The following is a 25,522-nucleotide window of genomic DNA, read 5'->3' as shown; positions in this document are numbered from 1 at the left end:
TGCAATCATATTTCTGGAACTCGCACACAACCACATACGGGCGACTCTGGTCTCCGGGGTTCGCTGTACTCGAAAGAAGCTGTGGGGGGACAGTTACGCTACCAGGGTCTGATGTCCAGAACATTGTGTCCGATTCCACGCCGATCGCCTTGAAATGGTTGAGAACGCACGGTTTACTGTCCAAGGAAACAACCTTAGCATCTTTATGGTATGCAAGTTTTCTCCCTTGACAAATCTTTTGTGCGCTCGTGGCGTTGGCATATACTACGGGAAGTGCACTGATTTCGGTGCAGGCATCGTCACATTTGGTCGCTCCTACAATGAAAGGATTGAGAAAAATAGGGCACAGATGTGGTACCAGTAACAGAACACAAAAGTGAGAAATTGGACGGAGAAACATTCATCCTTAGAGATACACTCGGAGCATCTACAGATGATATTTCGACTGCAGAGAGGTACTCGGAGCACGACAGTAGCATTTCAGTGTTGGGGACCAGACTGGAGAGGTTTTTCTTCTACTGACTCTTGGGAACTTGGGTAATATACCGGTACATGTAAATCCACTCTCTCTCTCTCTCCATCATACCAGCCTGCCTGGTTCGAAAACACCACTGTACAACTCCAGAATAATTATTTACGTTTTTAGCACTGAGCATCGATCATTCATGACTGGATTCAGCTGGATCATTACCAGGATTGCAGTTGATGTTCTCAACAACCTGCCACCGCATTATATATGTATTAATACTTGAAACTGGTACGTCCTGAAGATCACTATCCCCAAGTACTTGAAACGAGAAGCCAGTGGAACACAGTTATCATCTCAACTCAGAGTTTCATTCAATCATCAGGAGCCTCCCCCCCCCCCCCGTACTTCCTCCGCCTAGGGCTTGCCAACCTTCAGACTTCCATGGATATGTAGCTCTCAACTCTGTCCAGGGGAATGACTGTCGTTCATTCATGTCAATGACTAGAAACTAATACGCATGCTTTCGAGGCCGACTATACAACTGGGATTATAAAATTGATATACATGCAGGCATCAGCTGACTTTTGACTGAATCAACATGCTTATCATCCATGTCCACAGTTTTCCAATTAAATCGGTGAATCGCAGGACTGACAACACACTGTTATTTCCCTTTAACTTGGCTACATAGGCATACATAGTGGGATGACCAAGATGTTTGCTAAACTTTGTTTTACTGCGCAAAATCCAAACGGAAATTTCTTCCCAATGACAAGGTAGCGAAGGGGGAAGAAGAAAGAGAGAGAAAAAAAACGATTGAGAAACAGAGTGTGCCAGGTTTAAGTCCGGCTTGGAAGCGGAAGGATTTTTTTAGGCGTTGTGACCCATGGAACTCGTGGCGTGGCACGAGGGAAATATGGACGCAGGGAATGAGATTTTCGGTCTTTGACCAATTGGATGGCGGGCTAGTCTACTCGGCTCCCACCGCTTTAGGAGCTGTACCTGCACCTTTAATCTTTGCAGGGTGGTGGCGTTCGAACGGATGCTGAAGACTCAGTCTAACTGCGTCTTAAGCGAACCGTGCATTTTTGTTTGGCTATGTAACCATTTTTGGTAGCAGCGTTGAGGCTTCCTGCAGCTTCATTCATAGGAAAACAGATTTCAGAACAGACTCGCTCTCTTGCCATTCACTCAACCATTTTGGGCGAAAGAAAAGTAGCAAAACACAGCGGCTGGTCGTCTCATAATAATTACTACGAGGTGAAATTTGAGGTCACAGCACGATCTTAAAACCCACCTTTGCATGTGTTGTTATGGTAATGGAAACCAAGTTTGCAAGTACATGTGAATGATGCAAATGTGTTTGCACAGGTTGCGGATGGAACGCAGGAGCTACCATTGTTGCATTCATTGATATCTGCAAGTAGACAGGCGCATAGACAAAATTGACAAACAATTAAAATCAACCACAACAACAACAACAACAACAACAACAACAACAACAAAAACAGCAACATACACTCTTCGCACATTCTCTGCACCACAACAATGCCCCACCAAATACTCTCGCTTCCTACCCCTCGCAGCGGTCAGCCCTCGTATGATTTATGCGGCTCTCGAACGTGGCACTTGCCAACTCCAAGGACTGCTGGCTGTCTAAATTCACCCCTGTACAAGGCCCTTCATGACTTTAATTGCTTGCCCATCCAGCTTCGCGAAATCCCTTCTCGAACTAATCCCTGCCCACCCAATTCTTCCGCACTATTTCTCCCCACTCACACTATTATTTCATGCGGGCTACTGGCTATCGTGAGAATAAAGATTTGAAACAACAACAACAACAACAACCATCTCACCTTCTCATAAATTTATCTCTTATTGGCGATGGTGGAATCGTGAGAATAAAGAATTCAAAAATTCAAACAGCGTGAGAATAAAAGATTTCAAACAACAACAACAACAACAACAACAACAACAACATCGACGACGACGACGACGACGACAACAACAACAACAACAACAACAACGACGGGAAACACGTCAATGCCTGCTTTTTCGATCTAAGCAAGGCCTTCGATCGTGTGTGGCATGCAGGCCTTCTAGCAAAACTCTCCCACTATGGTGTCCAGGGCAACGCCCTGGAGTGGTTCCGACGGTACCTGTTGGGGCGTCGGCAAAGGGTCCAGGTGGATGGCGACCTATCGCCTTTCCTCGAGATCCCTGCCGGCGTCCCTCAGGGATCTGTTCTTGGGCCGCTTCTATTCCTCGTCTACACCATAGACCTTCCACATGCATGTGAGAATCCCGGCACCACCTGTAGCCAGTTTGCAGATGACACCGCTCTGATTTCCATAGCGAGAACTCTTCAAGACTGCACCCGAAACCTACAACAGAGTGTCACAGCAGCTGGAGACTGGCTTCAAAGATGGCACCTGCTGGTTAACACAAAGAAAACAGTCATCCTCCCGTTCTACCACAATAACCGCCCCCCTGAACAGCTACCCCAGATCACCCTCAGGAATAGTCCGCTTACCGTAGCACAAAAACACAAACACCTCGGAATAATCTTTCAGCATGACCTCCGTTGGACGGAGCATGTTGAATACATAGTCAAAAAATCACTCAAGTCTTTCAATATTCTTTTTAGACTAAGGTCTACACTCACCAGTGATTCTTTATCTCACATCTATCAGACATACATACTACCTATATTCTCATATGCGAGCACTGCTCTCACACCGTTGTCCCACACTTCCCTTGACAGGCTAGAACGACTCCAGCGGAAAGCCGCCAGAATATGTCTCCACCTTCCCCTTTACACACACTTAGAACACTCCCACCTTTTGCATCGCATCAAATGGCCAACATTATTTTCACGTTTTAAAGTTAAACATATACTCTTCTCGCATTCTCTGCGCCACAATTATGCCCCACCACATATACTCTCGCTGCATACTGCTAGCAACGTGCAACCTTCGTATAATTTACGTCGCTCTCGTACTTGGCACTTGCCAACTCCGCGGACTGACCGCTGTCTCCATTCTCCCCTGTACAAGGCCCTTCATTACTTTAATTGCCTGCCCACCCAGCTTCGCGAAAACCCTTCTCGTACTCCCTTCAAATCCGAGATATCCCTGCTGTTGCACAACTCTGTATGCTCGTGTAGCGACCACCCCTGCCCGTACACTTAAGTACGCAACTCTGTATGCTCGTGTGGCGACCACCCCTGCCCGTACACTTAAGTAGTCATTAACCCCTAGGCCCTGCCCACCCAATTCTTCCTCACTCTTTCTCCTTTCTTACACTATTATCTCTTATTGGCCACTGGCTATCGTGAGAATAAAGATTTGAAACAACAACAACAACGTGAGAATAAAAGATTTCAAACAACAAACAACAAAAACTTGGTCGCCCTGTAACAAAACCTTAGGGTCTGTTGGAAATGCCCAAGGAAAAAAAATTATAATACAAAACAAAATTGAACTACGGCATTTGTTGTAGCGCTCACGTCAAAAAAAATAGTGAAGCGAACAGGGAAGGAGAGGTCTTTCAGCGCTATGGAACTCACCATCGCATTTCGTTTTGCCATCTCCGGTCAGACCAGGATTACACGCACAGGTGAATGAACCCACAGTGTTTGTGCAAACCGCTGATGAGAGACAGTTATGGCCGCCGCTGCTACACTCATCGATCTCTGCAGTAACATAAAAGGGAAAGGAATGGAACAAATATTGTAGCAGTGTTCGCATCGTGATCTCTTGTCTCGATCCCTAAGCATAGCCACAACACTCACACATGATTACTGGTTAGTAATCAAATGATTGGTCCCTTGATTCAACACGTTCGAATTGTTCCCTAATTTCGCGAGTTCTGCGTAACAATTGTTCATCACTTTCAAGTTTCCGCAGTTTGGCAAACAATGTGCAGGGATTTAACCCGCATAAAACGTAGCCGTATCATAGGTACAACACTGCTGGCTCTTGGTTCCACTTGGATCAAGCGAATGAATGGGTCAATACGGGATCTAGAAGTTTTCTGTCACAGTATTGTGACACATCGACCATTCATGACTGGCCGTTTTTATCGCTATGTCATGATAAAAAAACAATGAGGAATCCAGCCCCAAAGCCTGCACACAATACATAACACATGAATAATAAAGTTTAGTGACTGGGCGAGAGAGCTTGGAAGCTCAGGGCCCTACGCTATGCTTGTTTGCCTTGATGACCTAGACAAAAAAAGCATAGGGATGTTATAAATTCTTTAAAAAATTCCTTTTTTTAAAGACATACTGTAACCTGGGATTCGAACCCGCAGTATCGCGCGCCCTGCATGCATCCCCCGATACACTTAGCATACACACTAATTCTTCCAAGTTGCTTCACGTTATGATCTTGCATTTGAAAGCCCTCTTTGAATATGCATTGTGGCCAGCCGTCTTTGATGGTACGGTACGGTACGGGATAGGTACGGGACAGGTACGATCGAGGGTAATACGACACCGTCTACCGCCTTGATGACGGCAAAAAAAGCATAGGGATGTTATAAATTTTTCAATTCTCCTATTTTTTTTTTCAGGCATATCCTAGGATTCGAACCCGCACTATCGCCCTACATGCATTCCCCCATACACTTCGCATTCATACCCATTCTTCCAAGTTGCTTCACGTTATGATCTTGCGTTTGAAAGCCCTATTTGAATAGTGCGGCCAGCTGTATGTGGCCAGCTGTGTTTGATGGTACGGTACGGTACGGGACAGATACGGGATAGCGCCAGGCGTGACACAAACAAACAAACAAACACACAAATACCAAATTAAAGCTGTGTGGACCCTGGCTAGCGCCAGACGTTACTGAAGTAACGTCTTCTGCATAGCTACGGGAATTAAACCCTATTTGTCACTGACCCCTCTCAGTACAGGACACATGCCGACCTGCATGAAACTCCATGGCCGTGTTCACCCCACACTGTACGTAGCACACTGTGCTTTGCTAATGGCCGGCTCTCACTGACTGACTTTATACACGTCGTGTAATGAGCAGGGCGCTGGAGCTGTATTGCACGTTTGCAGGTTAAATTGACTTCGTGTGTGCATTGGATGGCTGTGGTGAGTCGGTCAAGGGTGAATTCAAGTGCGGCCAGAAAAGCCCCCACCTCCCAATACACTATTCCCCAACTATCGCCGAAGTCGCAATAACCTTTTCTTCTCATACAAATGATCGACCATTCATTTGTATGAGAAGAAAGGTTTGTTGCGACTTCGGCGGAAAATTTCGGTGGAAAATTAATTGATGTTATTTCTCGAATACCGACATCATCCTCAGGTGCCATTTCAACAATACTACAATGCACACGTAGCAGAGTTTGCGCTACCTGAAGCGCTATGAAACTCACCTACGCAAGTTTTGCCATCTCCGGAAAATCCAGCTTTACACGCACATGTGAATGAACCCTTGGTGTTTGTACATACTGCTGATGAATGACAGTCATGAGTAGAATTGACACATTCATTGAAATCTGATATCGAACAAGGAGAGGAAAGAAACGAACACCAGCTGAAAGATGCATACCACAGGGTGCAGAGCCCTGCTATTCGTGATAGCCAGGATCAGGCAAGAGCAAACCGGCAGTGTACAGGACAGGGATTGTCATGCAAACCTATCCCCTGTTTTGCCTCATTGATCTGCTCACCTCAACGAATATGAAATACCCTATTCTTTCCCAGTTGTCCTCTTGGCCGTCTTATTTCTCCTTCTCTGCTCACTTTGTATTCTCATATCCTCATCCGAACTGGACAGAAATGGAGACCCCCTCGATAGGCCTAAACGGCCTCTGAAGAATCCTTGAAATAGAATACATTATACATTTGTTTCACCAGGAGACTTTAAAAACGTCCTTTTCTATCAATGAGATTATCGCTTTAGGTGACAACTGACAGGTTTATGATCGAACTAGTGTCTTTGCAGAAATTGCTCCAAACAGGCTTGGAATACACTGCATTCTACTGTTTGGTCATGCTTATCTTCCTCCTCTACTTCCTTTCGCGTTTTGAAGTAGGATTGAGAAGGCACTATTGAGAAGTATTAAAGTAGTCGGCGAGCTGCTCTACTGTACGTTCACGAAAGCAATCATGTCAACTGTGTACATGTGTTGGTGATTTCCCGTTCCAAATGTCCAAGTTTTCTGTCTGATTGGAATGATACTAGCACCCAGCACATCCTTACGCATTTCCTTTGCGTGTGCCATAAGGTAGAGAACCTCATCTCCGTGTAGACATCAGGACCCAAAATAGGCAAAGCTACTCTCTAACCAGCAGAATCGTACTCATATTTGAGTCTCTAGATCCAGAAAGGGGGCTTATGTCCTTTTCGAGCAGTTTAACGAGAGAGCTTGGAAGCTCAGGGCCCTACGCTATGCTTTTTTGCCTTAATGACCTAGACAAAAAAAAGCATAGGGATGTTATAAAATTCTTTAAAGAATCCTTTTTTTTTAAGACATAACCTGGGATTCAAACCCGCACTATCGTGCGCCCTGCATGCATCCCCGATACACTTCGCATACATACTAATTCTTCTAAGTTGTTTCAGATTGTGATCTTGCATTTGAAATCCCTATTTGAAAATGCATTGTGGCCAGCCGTCTTTGATGGCACGGTACGGTAGGGGATAGGTACGGGACAGGTACGATCGAGGGTAATACGACACCGTCTCCCGTACCGTACCGTACCATCAAACACAGCTGGCCACATACAGCTGGCCGCAATATTCAAATAGGGCTTTCAAACGCAAGATCATAACATGAAGCAACTTGGAAGAATGGGTATGAATGCGAAGTGTATGGGGGGATGCATGTAGGGCGATAGTGCGGGTTTGAATCCCAGGATATGCCTGAAAAAAAAATAGGAGAATTTGAAAAATTTATAACATCCTATGCTTTTTTGCCGTCAGATACGGATAGCGCCAGGCGTGACACAAACAAACAAACAAACACACAAACAAATACCAAACGAGAGAGCTTGGAAGCTCAGGGCCCTGCGCTATGCTTTGTTGCCTAGCTCATCGTGCATGTTGTTGGAACTGATGGAAATGCTTTTTCCTTTGATTAGCTACATCATTGTATTGCAAAAACGTTTCAATCAGATACTGAAGTAATGTCTTCTGCATAGCTATGGGACCGGCGCTGACTCTGCCGATCCCGGGCGTTCTGGAGTCGACGGGATGTCTGTCCTGACGTTTCCTGGGACCGGCGCTGACTCTGCCGATCACGGTCGTCCTTCTTCTTCTTCTTATTATTATACTGACGGCAACTAACATCCATTCTGATTGCATTTACTCGTCTCCCTACTTCGTATTTCTTTCCAGAAAATCTCCCCTTACAGGAGGGATTCGTTTACATAATATGACTTCCTGCTATACATCTACATGACTGTATATAAGTACGTTATAATTATTATGCTATCAGCCTACATGCGATTCCCAGGCTGGTCGACAGGCGGGCCAGCCAGCCTGCTAGTGGGATCTCGGCCTCGCACACAAATCCACACAAAATGTTAATGCACTGAATGCATTCCCCCGATACACTTCGCATATATACTCATTCTCTTGATGGTACCGTACTCTTGATGGTACGGGACAGGTACGGGATAGCGCCAGGCATGTCGATGGCACACACAAACAAAAATATTGTGGCCAGCTGTCTTTGCTGGTACGGTACAGTACGGGACAGATACGGGATAGCGCCAGGCGTGACACAAACAAACAAACAAACAAACAAACAAACACACACACAAATACCAAATTAAAGCTGTGTGGACCCTGGCTAGCGCCAGACGTTACTGAAGTAACGTCTTCTGCATAGCTACGGGAATTAAAGCTGTGTGGACCCTGGCTAGCGCCAGACGTTACTGAAGTAACGTCTTCTGCATAGCTACGGGAATTAAGTTATCTATACCATGGCATTGCCATATACCCCAGGAGATCACTCTGAAAAAAAAGCTAGGTCTAAAATCCTTATTTTTCTCAGAGGTATGGGTGTTTCAAATAATATAATTTTAAACATCTCTTAATACGGAAAACTCAACTTTCAAATGCATTATTCTCAAAAAACGGCCAAAACGGCATAAGCCCCTTTTTCGGATCTAGAGGCTCTTTACTGATGGGAGAAAAGTAGACAGAGCAATGAGCGAAGGGAGATGTTTTGGGTGGTCAATATAGCTCACATTCACTCAGTTACACTCGGACACACACACACCTCAGACCTCAGACCTGCCCATCGCGGAAGCGATGATAGCGAACAGCTATGTTAGACATATCAACTTGTGCTGCTTGTACACACGCACACACGCACACACACGCGCGCACACACACTAGGCCCCAGCGGCAGATGCTAGCAAAATGTTGCCAAGATGCTTTTTGGGATGCTAGCTGACAACTCAGAAAGATGCTAGTTTGGATGCTAGACAACACGAATTATGCTACCTATTAATGGTAATGGTGAAACATTTGGGTTGAAAACGGTGTTCCGTGCTATTTATGAATTCTCACAAAGCAGGTATGTAAAAAGAATTTTTAAAGGTGCGATGTTGGCATCATGTTGCTATGGAAATATTTGCAATACAAAAGAGCAAATACCAAGAAGTACCAATGGCAATGTGGGTCTTGCTCGTGGCAACTTACTCGTGATGCAGAGGTAGACTTCCCCCCGCTTACTTTCTTACGCTTGTTATCACCTCCACTTTTACTGCTTCCCGTCAGTGACCGTTTCCTAGCCACTGCAGCTTCTTCAGCGACGGAAAGACGTTTCAATACGCGGTTTACCTCTTCGTCTTCAGACTCAGAGGAATTGCTGGGAACAAATTCTGGGGAGTCATCTGAATGCTGAGCAGAATCAGATAAGTCGCCACACTCCGCTTGATTGCTGTTCTCCATATTTCGCCTTCAAAATAACTACCGGCATCTCCACGGAAGTGGAAAGGCAGTTCTTGACCTGCCCGGTACGCGAACCGTACTATTTATTTATTTATTTTATCTCCACTCAAGGCAAAACGGCAATCCCTACACCATCGCAGACCACAGGCAACAGTGAACACGAGTCCGAGGCTGATGGCGAGTCGCTTTGGTGACGTTTCCAACCAAAGACTACATAAGGCTCAGTAATCCTAATACTAGTTTCATAGTGTAATCTAGACCGAATTCCACATCCAGAATGCCAAAATTGGCAAAAATGTATCGGATGCCGGTAAAAACTGCTGTTTATGCTAGCATCGTGTGGAGTCACAAAAAGGCCCTTTTATGCTACTTTGGGTGCTAGCATTTGCCGCTGGGGCCTAACACACACACACACACGCACACACACACAAACACACACACATGCGCACACACACACACGCACACACACACACGCACACACACACACCCATGCACACACACACACGCACACACAAAAACACTCACACACACATACACAAGAACACTCACACACACACACACATACACATACACACATACATGTCCACAGGCAAGCACACATGCATTCAAGCAAACACTGAACACTTGCATGCTCACACACACACACACACACACACACACACACACACACACACACACACACACACACACGTGTAAACATACCCCGCACAAAACGCGCATCAAAGAGATGAATGTGTGTGGTGAGAGGGAGGGGGGGGGGCAGGGCGGGGACAGCAGGCCTATCAACCAGTACGAATCAGCGAGAACCTTACCTTCACACTCTCCAATGTTTTTCCAAAAGCCAGTTTCCGAGAAGGTTTGGCATTCTTTGGTCAAATGAGTTGGTATATACTTAAACCCAGTTTTGCAAGAGACAGGTACTGCTTTCCAGTGATGTAATGTTACAATGTTAGACTCGGGGTCGACTTTGCATTCTGAATCAAAACAATAAATAAAAATAAAGAAAGAAATTATCGTGTCCGTTCCCGAAGGGAACTCACGACGGCCGCTAACACCCGGTAAACCCCGGTAAACCTTAGCGGCAGATGCAGCGCCTAACGGTGCCTAACAATGGTGCAGTGAAAAATTACATAATTTTTATTATTACTCAATCTGCGGACAGCATGCTGTTTCGTTCTTTGCAAACTCTTCAGCGCAGCACAGATTTATCATTAGTTTTTACGTACATGTATATCAAGGCCCTAGACCCAGACATAGATCTAGACCTTTGTCTCCCCTGTTCGTGCGCAGTCAAGCACGTGTAGATTGGTTCTCTACATCGCATTGTCAAACACTAGATGGTTAATTCTTGTTGACTACCCCGTTGCTTTCTCTCCCCTGTCCTCCAGCTCTCACCGACGCCATTCAGAGTAAGGAAAGCTGTGGACTCAGCACAGACTTCTGCAACACTTCAACGCGGGAATGCTTATAACAATAAATAATTGAACGAACAGAAAAAGCCCAAATACGAAGGACAGAGACACGCTTTACGGCAGCAATAAATATCAGTCCATATTTGGCCTGGAACACAACACTCAAGCATTCAACTAACATTACGCGTGGCGTAAAACAAACTCACCGTTACATGTTGCACCGTTCCCGTGGTAACCCATACGACACGTGCATGTATAAGACCCATAGGTGTTTGTGCATTTGGCGAATGGAGAACAGTTGTTAGCAGGGCTGATACATTCATTGATATCTGCAATACAAAGGGAGGGCAAAAGAAACGAAGGTGGTGGGACAATATGCACCCCGAGAAAGACAAAACGAGAGAGCTTGGAAGCTCAGGGCCCTACACTATGCTTTTTTGCCTTGATGACCTAGACAAAAAAGTAAGTAGTTGCAGACATCACGCAGCTACGTTACTTGTTTGACATGTATTTACTGTGTATTTTATTTACAAGTGTGAATTTTAACAATCAAAGCGAGAACTGAACAAAGGAGAAAGGAAGGAAAGACAACGTGATAACACATAACAGCAGTACATTACACCTAGAACATTAACGGCCAAGCTTGGCCGCACTAAACACGACACGTTACTTGAACAATTTCAACCCAATTATACTATCTTTCTGTACACACAAATTAGCCTTGTACAGACGCTGATAGATAGCTTCCAACACTTTTAACTGTAGTCCATAACCATGACGACCACGGCACAATACAGTGAACGAAGAGTCGGAATACGCACCGCAACAATCAGGACTAGCCAGCAGATGATTGTACACTGAAGACTTGCTACCACGAAACCTACGCACAACACTAACACTCTCACCGGCACTCTCACCATCACTCCCATCACTGCTCTCCGACTCACTGCTCCCTCCGCCGTCCGTTCCATCCTCCGCTTCTTCTGTACTCTCTCTGTCTCGTCCATCCCGCCTGACCGGGTCCATTGAACTCAACTCGGCCGTCCCCCCCGCAATCACGTCCCTCCTTTCGCCCTCGTCCGCTGAGTGCGTAGCTTCTGTTGTAGTTGGCTGTTGATCGTCTTGGTCTTTCAATTATGGGCTTGGATGGTGGATTAGTTGTGGTTGCTGTAGATTGCGTTGTTGGTGTTGGTCTGGGAGTTACTGATATGCAAGGTGGGTTTTTTTGAGTCGGCATTTGTAGTGTTAATGCAGCTGTCAGTGTTGCTCGCGGTCTGCCACTGGCGGTGGAGCTTGCCAGTGGCAGACCGCGAGCAACACTGACAGCTGCATTAACACTACAAATGCCGACTCAAAAAGACCCACCTTGCATATCAGTAACTCCCAGACCAACACCAACAACGCAATCTACAGCAACCACAACTAATCCACCATCCAAGCCCATAATTGAAAGACCAAGACGATCAACAGCCAACTACAACAGAAGCTACGCACTCAGCGGACGAGGGCGAAAGGAGGGACGTGATTGCGGGGGGACGGCCGAGTTGAGTTCAATGGACCCGGTCAGGCGGGATGGACGAGACAGAGAGAGTACAGAAGAAGCGGAGGATGGAACGGACGGCGGAGGGAGCAGTGAGTCGGAGAGCAGTGATGGGAGTGATGGTGAGAGTGCCGGTGAGAGTGTTAGTGTTGTGCGTAGGTTTCGTGGTAGCAAGTCTTCAGTGTACAATCATCTGCTGGCTAGTCCTGATTGTTGCGGTGCGTATTCCGACTCTTCGTTCACTGTATTGTACCGTGGTCGTCATGGTTATGGACTACAGTTAAAAGTGTTGGAAGCTATCTATCAGCGTCTGTACAAGGCTAATTTGTGTGTACAGAAAGATAGTATAATTGGGTTGAAATTGTTCAAGTAACGCGTCGTGTTTAGTGCGGCCAAGCTTGGCCGTTAATGTTCTAGGTGTAATGTACTGCTGTTATGTGTTATCACGTTGTCTTTCCTTCCTTTCTCCTTTGTTCAGTTCTCGCTTTGATTGTTAAAATTCACACTTGTAAATTTCACTGTTGTTGCTCTTAGTGTTATTTCTCTAACTTAGATTGTGTATTTTATAACAAAAATATTATTGAAAACCCATAATCGATTTTCTTGTTCCTATCATCAGTGGGAAAAAATACGGAACTAAGGATACAACCAAAGAAACTGAATTCTAACACCTTTCTATTTACAGTACTTAACTTCAGCTTCTTTGGTTGTATCCTTAGTTCCGTATTTTTTTCCCACTGATGATAGGAACAAGAAAATCGATTATGGGTTTTCAATAATATTTTTGTTATAAATACACAGTAAATACATGTCAAACAAGTAACGTAGTTGCGTGACGTCTGCGGCCTTCATCCTATTCATAGCTATATTAAAATAATAATAAACGTCATTATGCAGCTGTGTAAGCAGTAGATGCACAGTAGATGCACAGTGTGACTGACATGTACAGTGGCTTCCCATAATGTGCCCACTGACCACATGAGGGAAACTCCACTCAACCTCCGCATTTATGGATCATGCTTCGTCGGCCATGTTGGCTCCGCTGTCCGCATGGCCGATAAAATCGGTGCTGCACACCAGCCCGAAAAACAGGGCTCGGACTTCAATTGCCACCACAGTGAGTGTTCAATAGTAAAAAAAATAAAATAAAATAAATAAAAAACTGCCATGTTATCTCATCAGTGGAAATACACAAAAGAACACGGCGTAGGTGGAGCTTGACATCAGCCTGTTTTTACAACGTCCATGGGAAGCTACACAATTGCGATGCAAAACAGAGCCACTCAGATTGAGAGTTTCGCTGGCGTTGAGTGGCATGATAATCGTTTTTTAAGTGTTTAGAGAAATAAAGTTACTAAATACAATTCCCAGGAATACCAGCATACAAATACGCACGTGGCCTTACCATCGGTCCACGTAGGTGGGCATTCCTGACAGCAATGCGTCGTGCCGTTACAGGGGCTATCAGTGCACGGTTTCGAATTTGGGCACCCACCCACTCCATTCTGTGGATATGAAACGAAGAACGAGAAAGGAACTAAGTTAGAAGAGTAAAATGAACAGCGCAGGAAGTTGTCCGGTTACTGCCACTCGCATACGTCTTGCTACTTCTAACCGAATGTAGGGTATTATAGCAGGGCTTATTCCTGTAGAAGCAGAAGTCTATTCACATCAGATATTTCTATTCACACCAGGTATTTCTATGTATATCAACACTAAAACCAGGCTTATATGCTGACAGTGTATCTTAGGCTTCTATTCAAAACAGGCTTCTATGTGAGGCCGGCTTTAATACAAGACACTACAGTGATAATAATATCAAGAGAACGACCAGTGAAGAGGATAAAGGACCGGCGACCGTTCCTGCGTGTATGAAACGGTAACAGTATACAGGTATAGCAGATGTTCACTTACGTTACACGTGCAATCGCTGCCGAATGCACAGTTATCCGTGTACTGCCCGCCGTCTGGATAGGACTGTCCCATATAGCTGCACATCCCTGCAGCGATGGAATCAAATACATCACGAGTACGGTCACCCTGACCTAGCATTATAACAACAGCGAATCGTCGCTAGCACCTACATCTACTGGTGATCAATATTGCGGGTACCATCATCGTTACAATGGACGTGGTCGCTCTCTACCCAAGTATCCCTATCGCTGAAGGGGTGGAGGCGGTCGCTAGAGTCCTGCAGCAGCACACCGAGTCTGTCGACACATTTGGTTTCAGCGTGGAGCAGATCGAAGAGCTGTTAACCTTCTTTCTAACATCCAATTATTTCAGATTTGGTGAGGTCTACCACCAGAGGGAAGGCATCGCCATGGATAACAACCTGGCACCCCCGTTTGCGATTATCTTCAAGCATGACCTTGAAACCTCGCTGTTGCATTACGCACCTGGTGCCCCCGTACTCTACAATTGCTATATTGATGACATCTTTATGCTGTGGACACTGGGGGCCGCGCATCTCTGCCAACTTATTGCATTCCTCAACACCGCCAATGCGAACATCAAATTCACATATCAATCTTCGGAGGAAACTGGGTCGGTTGAATTTATGGACACAACTATTCATGTCTCCTCCGAGGGCGCAATATCATTCGAGCTGTTCTGCAAAGCTTGCCATAGTGGTTTCGTCTCAGATTTCAACTCGTGCATTCCGCAACAGCAAAATCTCGCCATCGCGTCTTCGGCATTCCTCCGCGCCTTTCCTCTGATCCTGTAGCCCGCCAGCAAAGTCCATCTTGTCGCCTGGCCGAGTCGCCTGCTTTGTTTCGCGCTCACACAAAGTCTCATTTAGGGTTCCCAGTAAAAAGGCAACATTGCCTGTTGGGAAATCCCTACCAAAATAAGAAAAAAATAATAATAATAATAATAATAAGTGAGCAAAAGGTTATTGACACATTAAATTCAACATTTTTCCTGACAACGTTATCGCGACTGCTCATGAACGAGCCAGACGACCTGCTAAAAAAAAGAAAGACAATCTATCCACGTTGAAGTTATCATTCAAAACGGATGCCATCCACTACAGAGCCCAACGTCTTCTGAACAAATACAACCTAAATGTGCAGATAATCTACAAGAATGCAAGGCTTTCCAACAGCGTCACTAAGCCCAGCCTCACTGGACCTTGCTGCCGTGAGTGGGTGGATCCCGCTGCCCCGAGGCGACGAGGAAGGCCTAAAGCCGCTTGCGTTGCATGCCAGTCGAGCGAGCTAGAATGCACAAGACGCAACGTGGTATATCGTCTGACCTGCAAATGCTCGGAAAAGTTTCTTGGGGAGACTGGCCATAGTGTAGCAACGCGAACAAAAGAACACAATGATAACTCACGCAACAAGACGTCTGGAAAAGCCCTCGGCGAGCACTACCGACTTCACCATGGCAGCGAGGTACTGCCGCTTGGTGAGTCGGCATTCACAGAGGTTCGCGTCCTTGCCACTGAGTCGGATCGGGCCAGGAGGAGAATACGCGAAGCAATACAAATTCGCGACACGAGCCCCAGCATAAACAATAACGCAGGGTGGAACCTCCTGTGAAGTCTCCGGTGAAGTATTGCAGATATTTCTGGCCCTGATACTAAAGTAATGCCTTGTACATATTTCTGGCCCTGATACTTTTTGGCCCTGATACTCGCTTTTCCTGGATAGTGGTGGTTTTGCACCCCATGCACTGTTACTACTACTGTTGTTGCTAGCATCTGCAATTACATGTATGCACGGACCTACTGTACAATCATGTACATTCTGTTTGGTGCCTGTACCGGTGCCATATTTAGAGTTGTCGCGTATTGTGTTATTTCTACACCAGTTTATTTGTGATGTTTTGTCTTTTTTTCTCTCTCCTAATAGTGCATGCAAGTGTGATAAATTATCAGTTCGCAGCGCTCCTCATTTATTAACCCATCCTAACCGGTGTGCCCACTTCATTCCTTATGATGGTTATTTCAGAGCCGAAACGTTGAAATAAAATATTTTTCTGGTGAAAAGCAGTGATTTGAGTGTGAGCCAGTGTTGCTCACAAACCAATTTTTTACTTATGAAGCTGCGTGATGCGTCCTACAAGATTTTAAATATCAATTGTGTAAGCTTAATATGTGGATGGTGGCACAATGCACACAGGATTGACCTCAAGATCCTGCCAACCTATGTGCAAGGTGGTACAATTTCCGGTCCAGTCTGCAGACGTTCTGGAGAATTGTGTTTGCCTAGGAAATCCTGAGCTTACCTCCAATATGGAAAGACACTGCCATTGATGGAAAAGCAACTGAGCCCGAAGCCGCGCGGCTGGAAACGCGGATCTGATATTGGCGACTCAGGGCGAGGTCGACATAATGTGATACCGTGCTCTCGGACGTGTTGACCGCTGCCAATATATGTTTTGAGTCGCCAATTTCGACTTGCAGATCGGGCGATCCTTCAATAGTTGGTAGAGAAATGGTCACCATGGCTTGTGTGTTGTTGCGGACGTCCGTCGCCGAAATGAGGTACGGAAAGTTGGGAAAGCGGTAGGTTGGATGCCCTGAGGTTCATAGACAACACAAGAGAAGAGAGCAATGCATAGAATATGAACATGATGGACACAATTTTCTGATGATGATCATTTTCACTTTTGACCTATAGCTACAGGCCTACTGCATCTGATCATTTCAACTCATCTCCCTCAGCTAGTCTTTTCACTCGCGTCATCCATAGTCTATCGCCATACAACACCACATTGTGAAGTATGGCTAGTGCCGTGTGTGTCTTTTTGCCAACCATTTTTTTTCATCTTCTACAAAATATGCGAGAATGAGGGCAACACCGTCCGATATCTGCCCAAAAGGCGTAAGCCGGGAGAACAGAGTATTATAATATCAAGAGTACATAACTCCCAGAGTGTGCAACGCCTGATCCAGCTCTGCATAGGGTCTTGGTCGAGCGTAATCGGATCTTTGCATCATAATACCGTACACATCTGAGGGGAACCCGGGGAATTTCGGGTACTCTCGGATCAAAAACACCGGTGCCCTGCCTCGAGACCGGCCTTGCGCTGGTGTGGAGTGTACGCATGATATCAGAAGATCCGATTACGCTCGGCCAAGACCCAATGCAGAGTTGGATCAGGTGTTGCACATTCCTGGGGGTTATGTACTCTTGGTAATATTCATGAGCTGGAAACACATCGTGATAGGCTGAGAAGATTCAATCCGACCCTATGCAGAGTTGGATCATGTGTTGCACATTCTTGGGGTTATGTACTCTTGATAAAATTCATGAGCTGGAAACACATCGCGATAGGCTGAGAAGATTCAATCCGTTTGTTATTTTTCCCATCTTGATCGGTAGTATAGTTGCCACATCACGTCCCCCCCCCCCCCCTCCAGTTCAAGGGTGTGTTGCACGCGTATTGTCTTACTGTAGCATGACAGCAACCCCCTTCCCCTGTCTTGAATAGTACTAGAAGTATGTAGTAATCCTGATGCTCTGATACATGCCGAGGCTAGCTGTATGCTCAGTCTCCGGCTAGCTGTATGCTCAGTCTCCGGCTAGCTGTATGCTCAGTCTCCGGCTAGCTGTATGCTCAGTCTCCGGCTAGCTGTATGCCCAGTCTCCGGCTAGCTGTATGCCCAGTCTCCGGCTAGCTGTATGCTCAGTCTCCGGCTAGCTGTATGCCCAGTCTCCGGCTAGCTGTATGCTCAGTCTCCGGCTAGCTGTATGCTCAGTCTCCGGCTAGCTGTATGCTCAGTCTCCGGCTAGCTGTATGCTCAGTCTCCGGCTAGCTGTATGCTCAGTCTCCGGCTAGCTGTATGCTCAGTCTCCGGCTAGCTGTATGCCCAGTCTCCGGCTAGCTGTATGCTCAGTCTCCGGCTAGCTGTATGCTCAGTCTCCGGCTAGCTGTATGCTCAGTCTCCGGCTAGCTGTATGCCCAGTCTCCGGCTAGCTGTATGCCCAGTCTCCGGCTAGCTGTATGCCCAGTCTCTACATTCTTGATCTTATCTTCTTTTTCTTTTTTTTTCCTTTCTCTTTTCTTTAAAATGCCAGAAGTAGTCTTCGTATAAGGAGGCAGATATGCCTGTTTGTTGTACGACTTTAAATAAATCCAACCAACGAACCAAGCATCACATTACTGCCGTACAATTTCCGCCAAGTGGTTCATTGGCACAAGTGTCCCTTCGGGGCACACTCTCCCATACGTTTCATACTGCCACAGTCAGTCGAGTATGAACTATGGCTAACATAATGCATGTCTGTTGGAACAAAGTTTTCAGTCCAACAAGCACGTCCTGGAAGCATTTCCTCACAAATGACAGTATTGATCATGAAAAAAAATGTGAATGGAACAATAGTTATTTCTAGCAATTTGCTTCACGTGAAAGCTAACCTGTTGGGGGCGCGCCGATGGTTACAACAGAGATCGTGTAGAGCTGTGGTGTTTTCATGTTGAGCCGTGATCGGAAGTACGTCCCCTTGTGCTTGTCGGCCATGACAACACTAAACGGTAGGCCATTGAGTTGCGCTGTGAAGTTGCTCGTCTCTACCCACCTGCCTATGCATTCGTCGTAATACTCCACCTCGAATTGCAGGGCCTGGATGGAGTACGTGGAGGATATGCTGGTCACGTTGGGATTGTGAACCATAACGTCTAAATCGCGGGATACAAGAGCAAGACACATGACGGTTTTAACGCACACATACCGACACAGCTATACGCACTAACTCGCACGCACACAACACACACACACACACACACACACAGATACATAAGCACGCACACGCACATTCAGACACATATGGACACAACCATATCCACTAACTCGCGTACACATACACGCACACACACTCACGCACGCACACACACACACACACACACACACACAGACACACACACACACACACAAACAAACAATGGTCACGTGCGTCTCTCATTCCGAGAGTGCGGAACGCTTCGGATGAAACAATTCTTAGAAAAGAGAGCAATTGGCTACTGAAAAACGTTGAGAGGCAGTTCTATATGAGGCTTGAGCTCTATTAGCTATGAGTACTACGTGTATTTGTTCACTCACATCTGCTTCTCTTTGTCCGGCCCCGTCTCAGTTCGTGCCTCTTATAATGTTTTCTATTTAGCCATTTTGCATTGCGTCTACCTGCTGCCATGGCTGCCTATTGCCCCCTCCCTCCATGTTGGCCTCTATTCCCTCTGGCCACTAGCAGGTGAAATAAATAAATGAATAAATCGGACGTAGCACTTTGTAATTGCATGCATGAGCACACGAATAGCACAGCAAAATGCATGCACATGCATATAATTATGGTGTTTGGGCGCCTGCTCAATCTGGGCCGCGGAGGTCGAAGGCGCGATGGGCCTGCTCCATGCCATCCATACAGCAACTCCAACCCAGCGCAGTGTCAGTGGTCACCAATTATGGTGTTTAACGTCAACCATGACGGCTACAATGGCCAACCAGACCACAACGAAGTTGGGGCCAAAGAGAAAGTTTATTTCTTTCACGTGAAAATATATACAGGGGCCATTTTTATAAAAAATGATTTATGTATACAAAAATGCATGTACGGGGTCACTACACCCACAAACATGCACAAAACAATGTCCCAACGCGGATTCCCATATGAACGCAAACCTGCCATCACGCAGCCCAGGTAGTCAAAGAACTCGAGCCACGATGATACGCAAAGGTGAGCAGAAGAACCCAAAGTCAACGCCTGCTCACGTAGCTCAGGTCGGACAGCAATAACACGACTTACATTTGCAGCTACTTGATGTTGGTCCTTGCAGACATGTTTCTCCCGACTTGCAGCCTGGACTGCAGGGGTCTTGAAAACCTTCCACAGTAACACAATGATCAGGGCAGGTAAAGAGACACGTGTGACCGCCCTGGAAGACGCCGCCCAAAATTAAAATTATGTACACACATACCATAAATCCATTTCTGTGCGATAAAAAAAAAACCCAAAGGGGTTAAATCCTGCATCTGCTGCTAGGCTTTACCGGGTGCCAGCGGGCCTTTTGAGTTGCCTTCGGGAACGGACAAGATAATTTACTTTTACTCTGGAAAATGCTAAATTGGCAGCACACTGGAACTCATCGCGCTGATCGTTCTCCATTCTTTTAAATAGTGCGATGTAGTGCGACACGGTGAGAGGCTGGAGCACAAAGTGCTACATCTGAGCGGAAAATGTTGACAAATAAAATGAGGTAGACCTCCTTACCTGTTACAGTGGCGTATGTAAAATTCAACAGAAGAAGCATCCAAACGGATGTCTGTATCGCCACCCTCATCGTTATCCGTGACTGCAGACAAGAACAGAATAGTGTTCAACAATACTGAGAATATTCACTGGCTGGAGGGAAGGATACAAACAGAAAAGGCTGAAGGAAAATTGACTGTCACCACCAGGACTCGAACCAGGGAACTTCGCTTGAGGCCAGCGATGCTCCTACCACAGAGCTGGAATCCCAGCAGAGACCGTTCAACACCCTGTTTAGACTTCGTAACTCACATTTCCCGTGAATCCACAGAGGCTGGTGGGATACTGAAAAATCAAATGGATCATCTTCCTCCTGTTTAGCTTGATATGGAACGCGTGCGATTTGTGCGCCTGGAGCACTATGTTTTCAATGTCTATCACAGGTGGGCACCATTCCAAAAAGGGGACCGTGTTTTAAATACTGGTACAAAAACGTCATCCAGCAATAAAGCAAAGAAAGAAAGAGCCTAAAGTTTAGCACAATTCACTAGCACGATATCAAAATCAAAATATTTGCTGGGTTAGAAGGTGGGATCAGAAAAAAAAGAAAAAAAACCGGATTCAACAGAAACTGCAACAGGAACTACGATTGTGATCATGAAACAACCAGTGAAGTGACATCGGCAAGACAAGTAGCAAAATAACACCAAACCTGCACATGCTGGAGAGGGGATGGTGGGCATTACTCAAGAGAGGGCTCTAATCGTGCGAGCACGATTGAATAATTATATCCAAAGCCACCCTCCACCCCTCTACCGCTGACGATTCCCATTACTGGTCGCTACAGAGCTGGAGTTGATGAGAATGAACACCTGACCCACATGGTTCCGCATCTGCCTGACCGTATAGTAACTTATAAGTATTGAATGTGGTTCACATTATGTCACTACATGTAAAATCTTTCTCCAACAGTACGAGTATCTACATGGAAAGGATACGGGAGGACTAGAGCGTGAAAAGTGGCTATTTCTGCTGGTTTTTTTTTTGTTTTTTTTTAGGTTTTGGCCAGTCGGCTACTATTGCGTCGCCTTGGGGGTTAGACAAGGGGACGTAACCATGTAGGGGCATGCGACGGCCCTTCGGCCCATCTGCTGGTTTGCCTTCCACTGCTATTGAAATGCGTTCGTGTTACTTCGGCATTTGGAGAGAGCTTTGCAAAGCTGTGTTTGGCCTACCTAGCCCTTCTTCGTAGTATTTATGTCTATAATTAATTATTGATTATTAATTTTATGTTGTGTGCGTGTGTGTGTGTGTGTTTGGTGTGCGTGCGTACCGGTATGTGTGTATGTGTGTGTGTGTTTTGTTTGTGTGTGTTGTGTGTGTATGTATGTGTATGTATGTATGCGTATGTGTGTAGGTGTGTGTATGGCTGTTTGCATTTGGGTATGTACGTGTGTATGTGTGTGACTGCCCTTCACCACTTTCGTGTGATCTGTTGTGTGTGTGTACACACACACACACACACACACACACACACACACACACACACACACACACACACACACACACACACACACACACACACACACACACACACACACACACACACATGCACATAATGCCTTCCTAGGGGCGTGCACAAACGAACAAGGGAAAAATTAATCGCTTCTACCAAAAACGAATCGGAGTTTGTCTCTTGTGGATTGGTTGTGAGATTGAAGTTGGTAATAGCACCGAAGCTGTACGGATGATTGGTTCATATGGTGATACTTACACGCTTGGGAATATGTATTGGTTAGGCTTCTTGAAATTGCTTTCTTGTAGTAGACTTTATAATTATTACCACTAATCTTTTTTTGCAACGTTTAATGTCCGCCTTGGCCAATCCACTTACTCTAGCTTGCCTAACAGGTACAATGTTCCTTTTGAAATTGGTGACTAAGGGCCTGGTCAGACTGCGCCAAAATTTGGTTTCCTGACGAAAACAGAAAAGCGTCCAGAATTAGAATCGCGATCACACTACACATGTGGGAAGAATGAAAATTCAAACTTCATTTCGAGCGTCAAGTGGTAATCTCCACGAACTACCTCAAATTCCTTCACCTTGGGGATCGCCAACACCTTCAGTGCAATCCTTGCAACCATCCTTATGAGTCTTGTTGTCGTCCATGGCCAATTAGCTCCTCGATATCGAGATGAAAAAGTAAGTGAATATCAGCGTCAATGGCGTATCAGCGCCAAACTCCTGTTGGAGCGGAAAAGCGTGGTCCGTTCTTGCTTTTTTTGGAGCGTCAACTCCCGCTTTTGCCGCTCTGGCGGCAAGTTACTATGGAGATTCGCATTATAATCCTAGGATTATTTCGATTTTGCCGCAGTCTGACCAGGCCCTAACAGAAGTGACCTGGCTGTAACAGCACTGTGAAGAAAGTGACGGAACAGTGAGGTGTGACGAGTAGGAGGGTGGGGGGAGGCATTAGGGAGGTTTAGTTCCCACGTAACGGAAACGCGTACGTGGGTGATCCACGTAAAGTGGATGAAGGGCACCCACGTTGCAATGTTGTGTTTAGTCACACGGAACAAACAAAAGCATGAAGCGAAAGGCCAAAACCTGGTCAAAGACGAAGCTACCCCGGCCTAAGAAGCTCATCCAATATTTTGATTTCGTGCTTCGGAAACTTATTCAGCTGAGCACCCTCACAGCTCGCACAATGCGCTCCATTCTGATTTTCACCCACGTTCTGGCGGAACGTGGGTGAGCCTCCATACACGGTATGTCGTGAATCAGAAAACGTCTGTACGTGGGTCACTGAGTATCACGTGGTGCACCCACGTAAAGTACCCACGGATTACGTGGGACTAAGGGGCCTATTATATGTGCAACTCCAGCCCGGGCTGGAGCGAGCGGGCCAGCCCGCCAAGGGTGTTTACATGTGCAAAGCCGGGCTGGTCGCCCGCCCGCAGTGAGTTTATATGCACTGAGCACACGCCAGCCCGTTGTGAGTATGCAGCAAACCCACTACGACTGTAGTGTGCTGCCCCGGGCTGAAACGCAGGGCTGCAAGCCATACTCAGGTTATAAACCTAACAACTTTTTTTCTCACACATTGTATTCTTCTGCTGATTTATTTTCGTGCTGTGGCACATGTTTGGTGTGTTGTATCACCTCGTTTCTTTTCCCTGTTTTTCACATTTTTAGCTGTCCATATCAAAGTATTTTGCAAGTAGTTCCCCTTCCATTTTAATGTAAATCCTGCATGTCGACAAATAAACAGTGCTCACTGCACGTCCTTCTTGTTGCTGTACAAAAAGCTTCATAGATTTTCAAGACAATATCGGGAATCCTCTTTATAACTTCCCTCAAAAGGTAAAAGTACCTATTTTGTAGTATGAACGCAGTGTCGACACTATAATAATACAACTCTGGCCCGGGCTGGTCTGTTTATATGTGCTTTTTCTGGCCCGCCTAGCCGGGATCCCGGGTGCCTCGAGGCGGGATGCCGCCTCGCCGGGCCAGCCCGCTTGCCATGTAAACGCACCACACAGGGCCGTAGCAGGCGGTCCGGCAGGTCCGGCAGCTGCCGGACCAATATTCGGCCAAAAAAAAAAAAAAAAAAAAAAAAAAAAAAAAAAAAAAAAAAAGCAGGAGCTCACACATGTAAGCAGCTCAGGATGTCCACCCATGATATGTGCAATAAGTAAAAGTAGTACATGGTAATAGCAAGAGGATATACTTTGAAGTTTGAACTCTAGTAGTATTCATGTACATGACTGTCATGTACATGACATTGTTGCGAATACCATGTACATAGATCCATGTGGGTGTTGTCCTGTACTTTATGACCTCCTGCCATTCCTCCATTGCAATGTCCTTTCTCCTCCTCCAAGGGACCAAAGGTCCATTTTTGGTTCTTTTATCACATTCATTTAGATACTGTTGCTATGCCTTCATAGGCTTAACAAGTTCTGTTTGGACGGACACAACATGCTCGGATGCCCTTTTCCCTGACTCATGCAGAACATCCTTCTTCCTTTTCTCGCCCTATGTCACTCTGCATGGTCACAATTACATGCATGTACATACACGTACAATCATGTACATTTTGTACCTGTACACCGGCATATGTCACGGTAGGACTACTACTAGGAGTGTGGGCTCGGGGGGGGGGGGGGGGCATCGAGGTCGGATCTTGCCGGACCAACCAAAATGGGGCTGCTACGGGCCTGCCACAGGTTTTGTGTGGATTTGTGGACAACCCCGAGATCCCGTTGCAGGCGGGCTGGCCCGCCTGTCGACCAGCCCGGGCTGGAGCTGCACATATAATCACCCCCTAAACCTCCCTATTATTCACTCCAACAGATACTGAATATACATTCTCTGGAACACAAAGCTTCTTGGCATCTGATCTCTATAAACAATGGAACAAGTCCGCGTCCTCGAAATGAACCCACGCCTATCCGTGGCCTACCAGTCTTATATACATGCTTTAGAACTTACATTTGTCATCAGCCGACTTCCACTGAATATCTCTGCCACTATCCTCTACCAGAAACAAACACTGCCTTTGTGGGTCTCACTTGTGAACTGTCAGATAACAATGCCATGTAACCTGCTTGTAGGTGATACTTTGTGTGGCAGTCAAGTTTATGTAGACCCTACACTGATACTACGCCTTGTCTTTCACTGAAGTGAGTACGCTGGCCGCCACAAGTATTCCTTCGCCTTGGAAAGGTTAAAGGTCCATATGCCCGTACATGTGCCTGTAAATGTTCATGTACATAACACATGGACCCCAGGCAACGATATGATGTAGTACGTTGTAGGTGAACCCCAGGGGAACTTTTGTACCATTATCCTTCAATGCGACGGACCCCACGATAGGCGGTCAGCCTTTGGGTCATCCTTATAAAGTTATTATTTAGAAAAGCGATCCTGTCAGCTTTTCTATTATTGTGTTCACATGGCGCTACCTAACGACAC

At 46.0% G+C, this 25,522-nt stretch overlaps 1 protein-coding gene across 1 annotated transcript; it reads right to left on the bottom strand.

Annotated features, from left to right (window-relative positions):
• Positions 1-25,117, bottom strand: LOC135824995 (uncharacterized; the record flags this gene model as incomplete). The annotated part of the gene is given in 13 exon segments (XM_065337731.1): positions 1-315; positions 1,767-1,886; positions 4,038-4,163; positions 5,865-5,987; positions 10,210-10,371; positions 11,016-11,138; positions 13,755-13,854; positions 14,264-14,349; positions 16,583-16,876; positions 18,719-18,979; positions 20,101-20,178; positions 20,566-20,647; positions 25,040-25,117. Coding segments are annotated over 13 exon segments (1,879 nt in total), but the record flags the coding sequence as incomplete, so codon positions are not given.
• Between the last annotated feature and the right edge of the window lie 405 nt (positions 25,118-25,522).

This window comes from Sycon ciliatum, chromosome 9 (genome assembly GCF_964019385.1).
Source record: "Sycon ciliatum chromosome 9, ocSycCili1.1, whole genome shotgun sequence".
Lineage (NCBI taxonomy): Eukaryota > Metazoa > Porifera > Calcarea > Leucosolenida > Sycettidae > Sycon > Sycon ciliatum.
The sequence above is the reverse complement of the archived record's forward strand: the minus strand, read 5'-3'. Positions and strand labels throughout refer to the sequence as shown.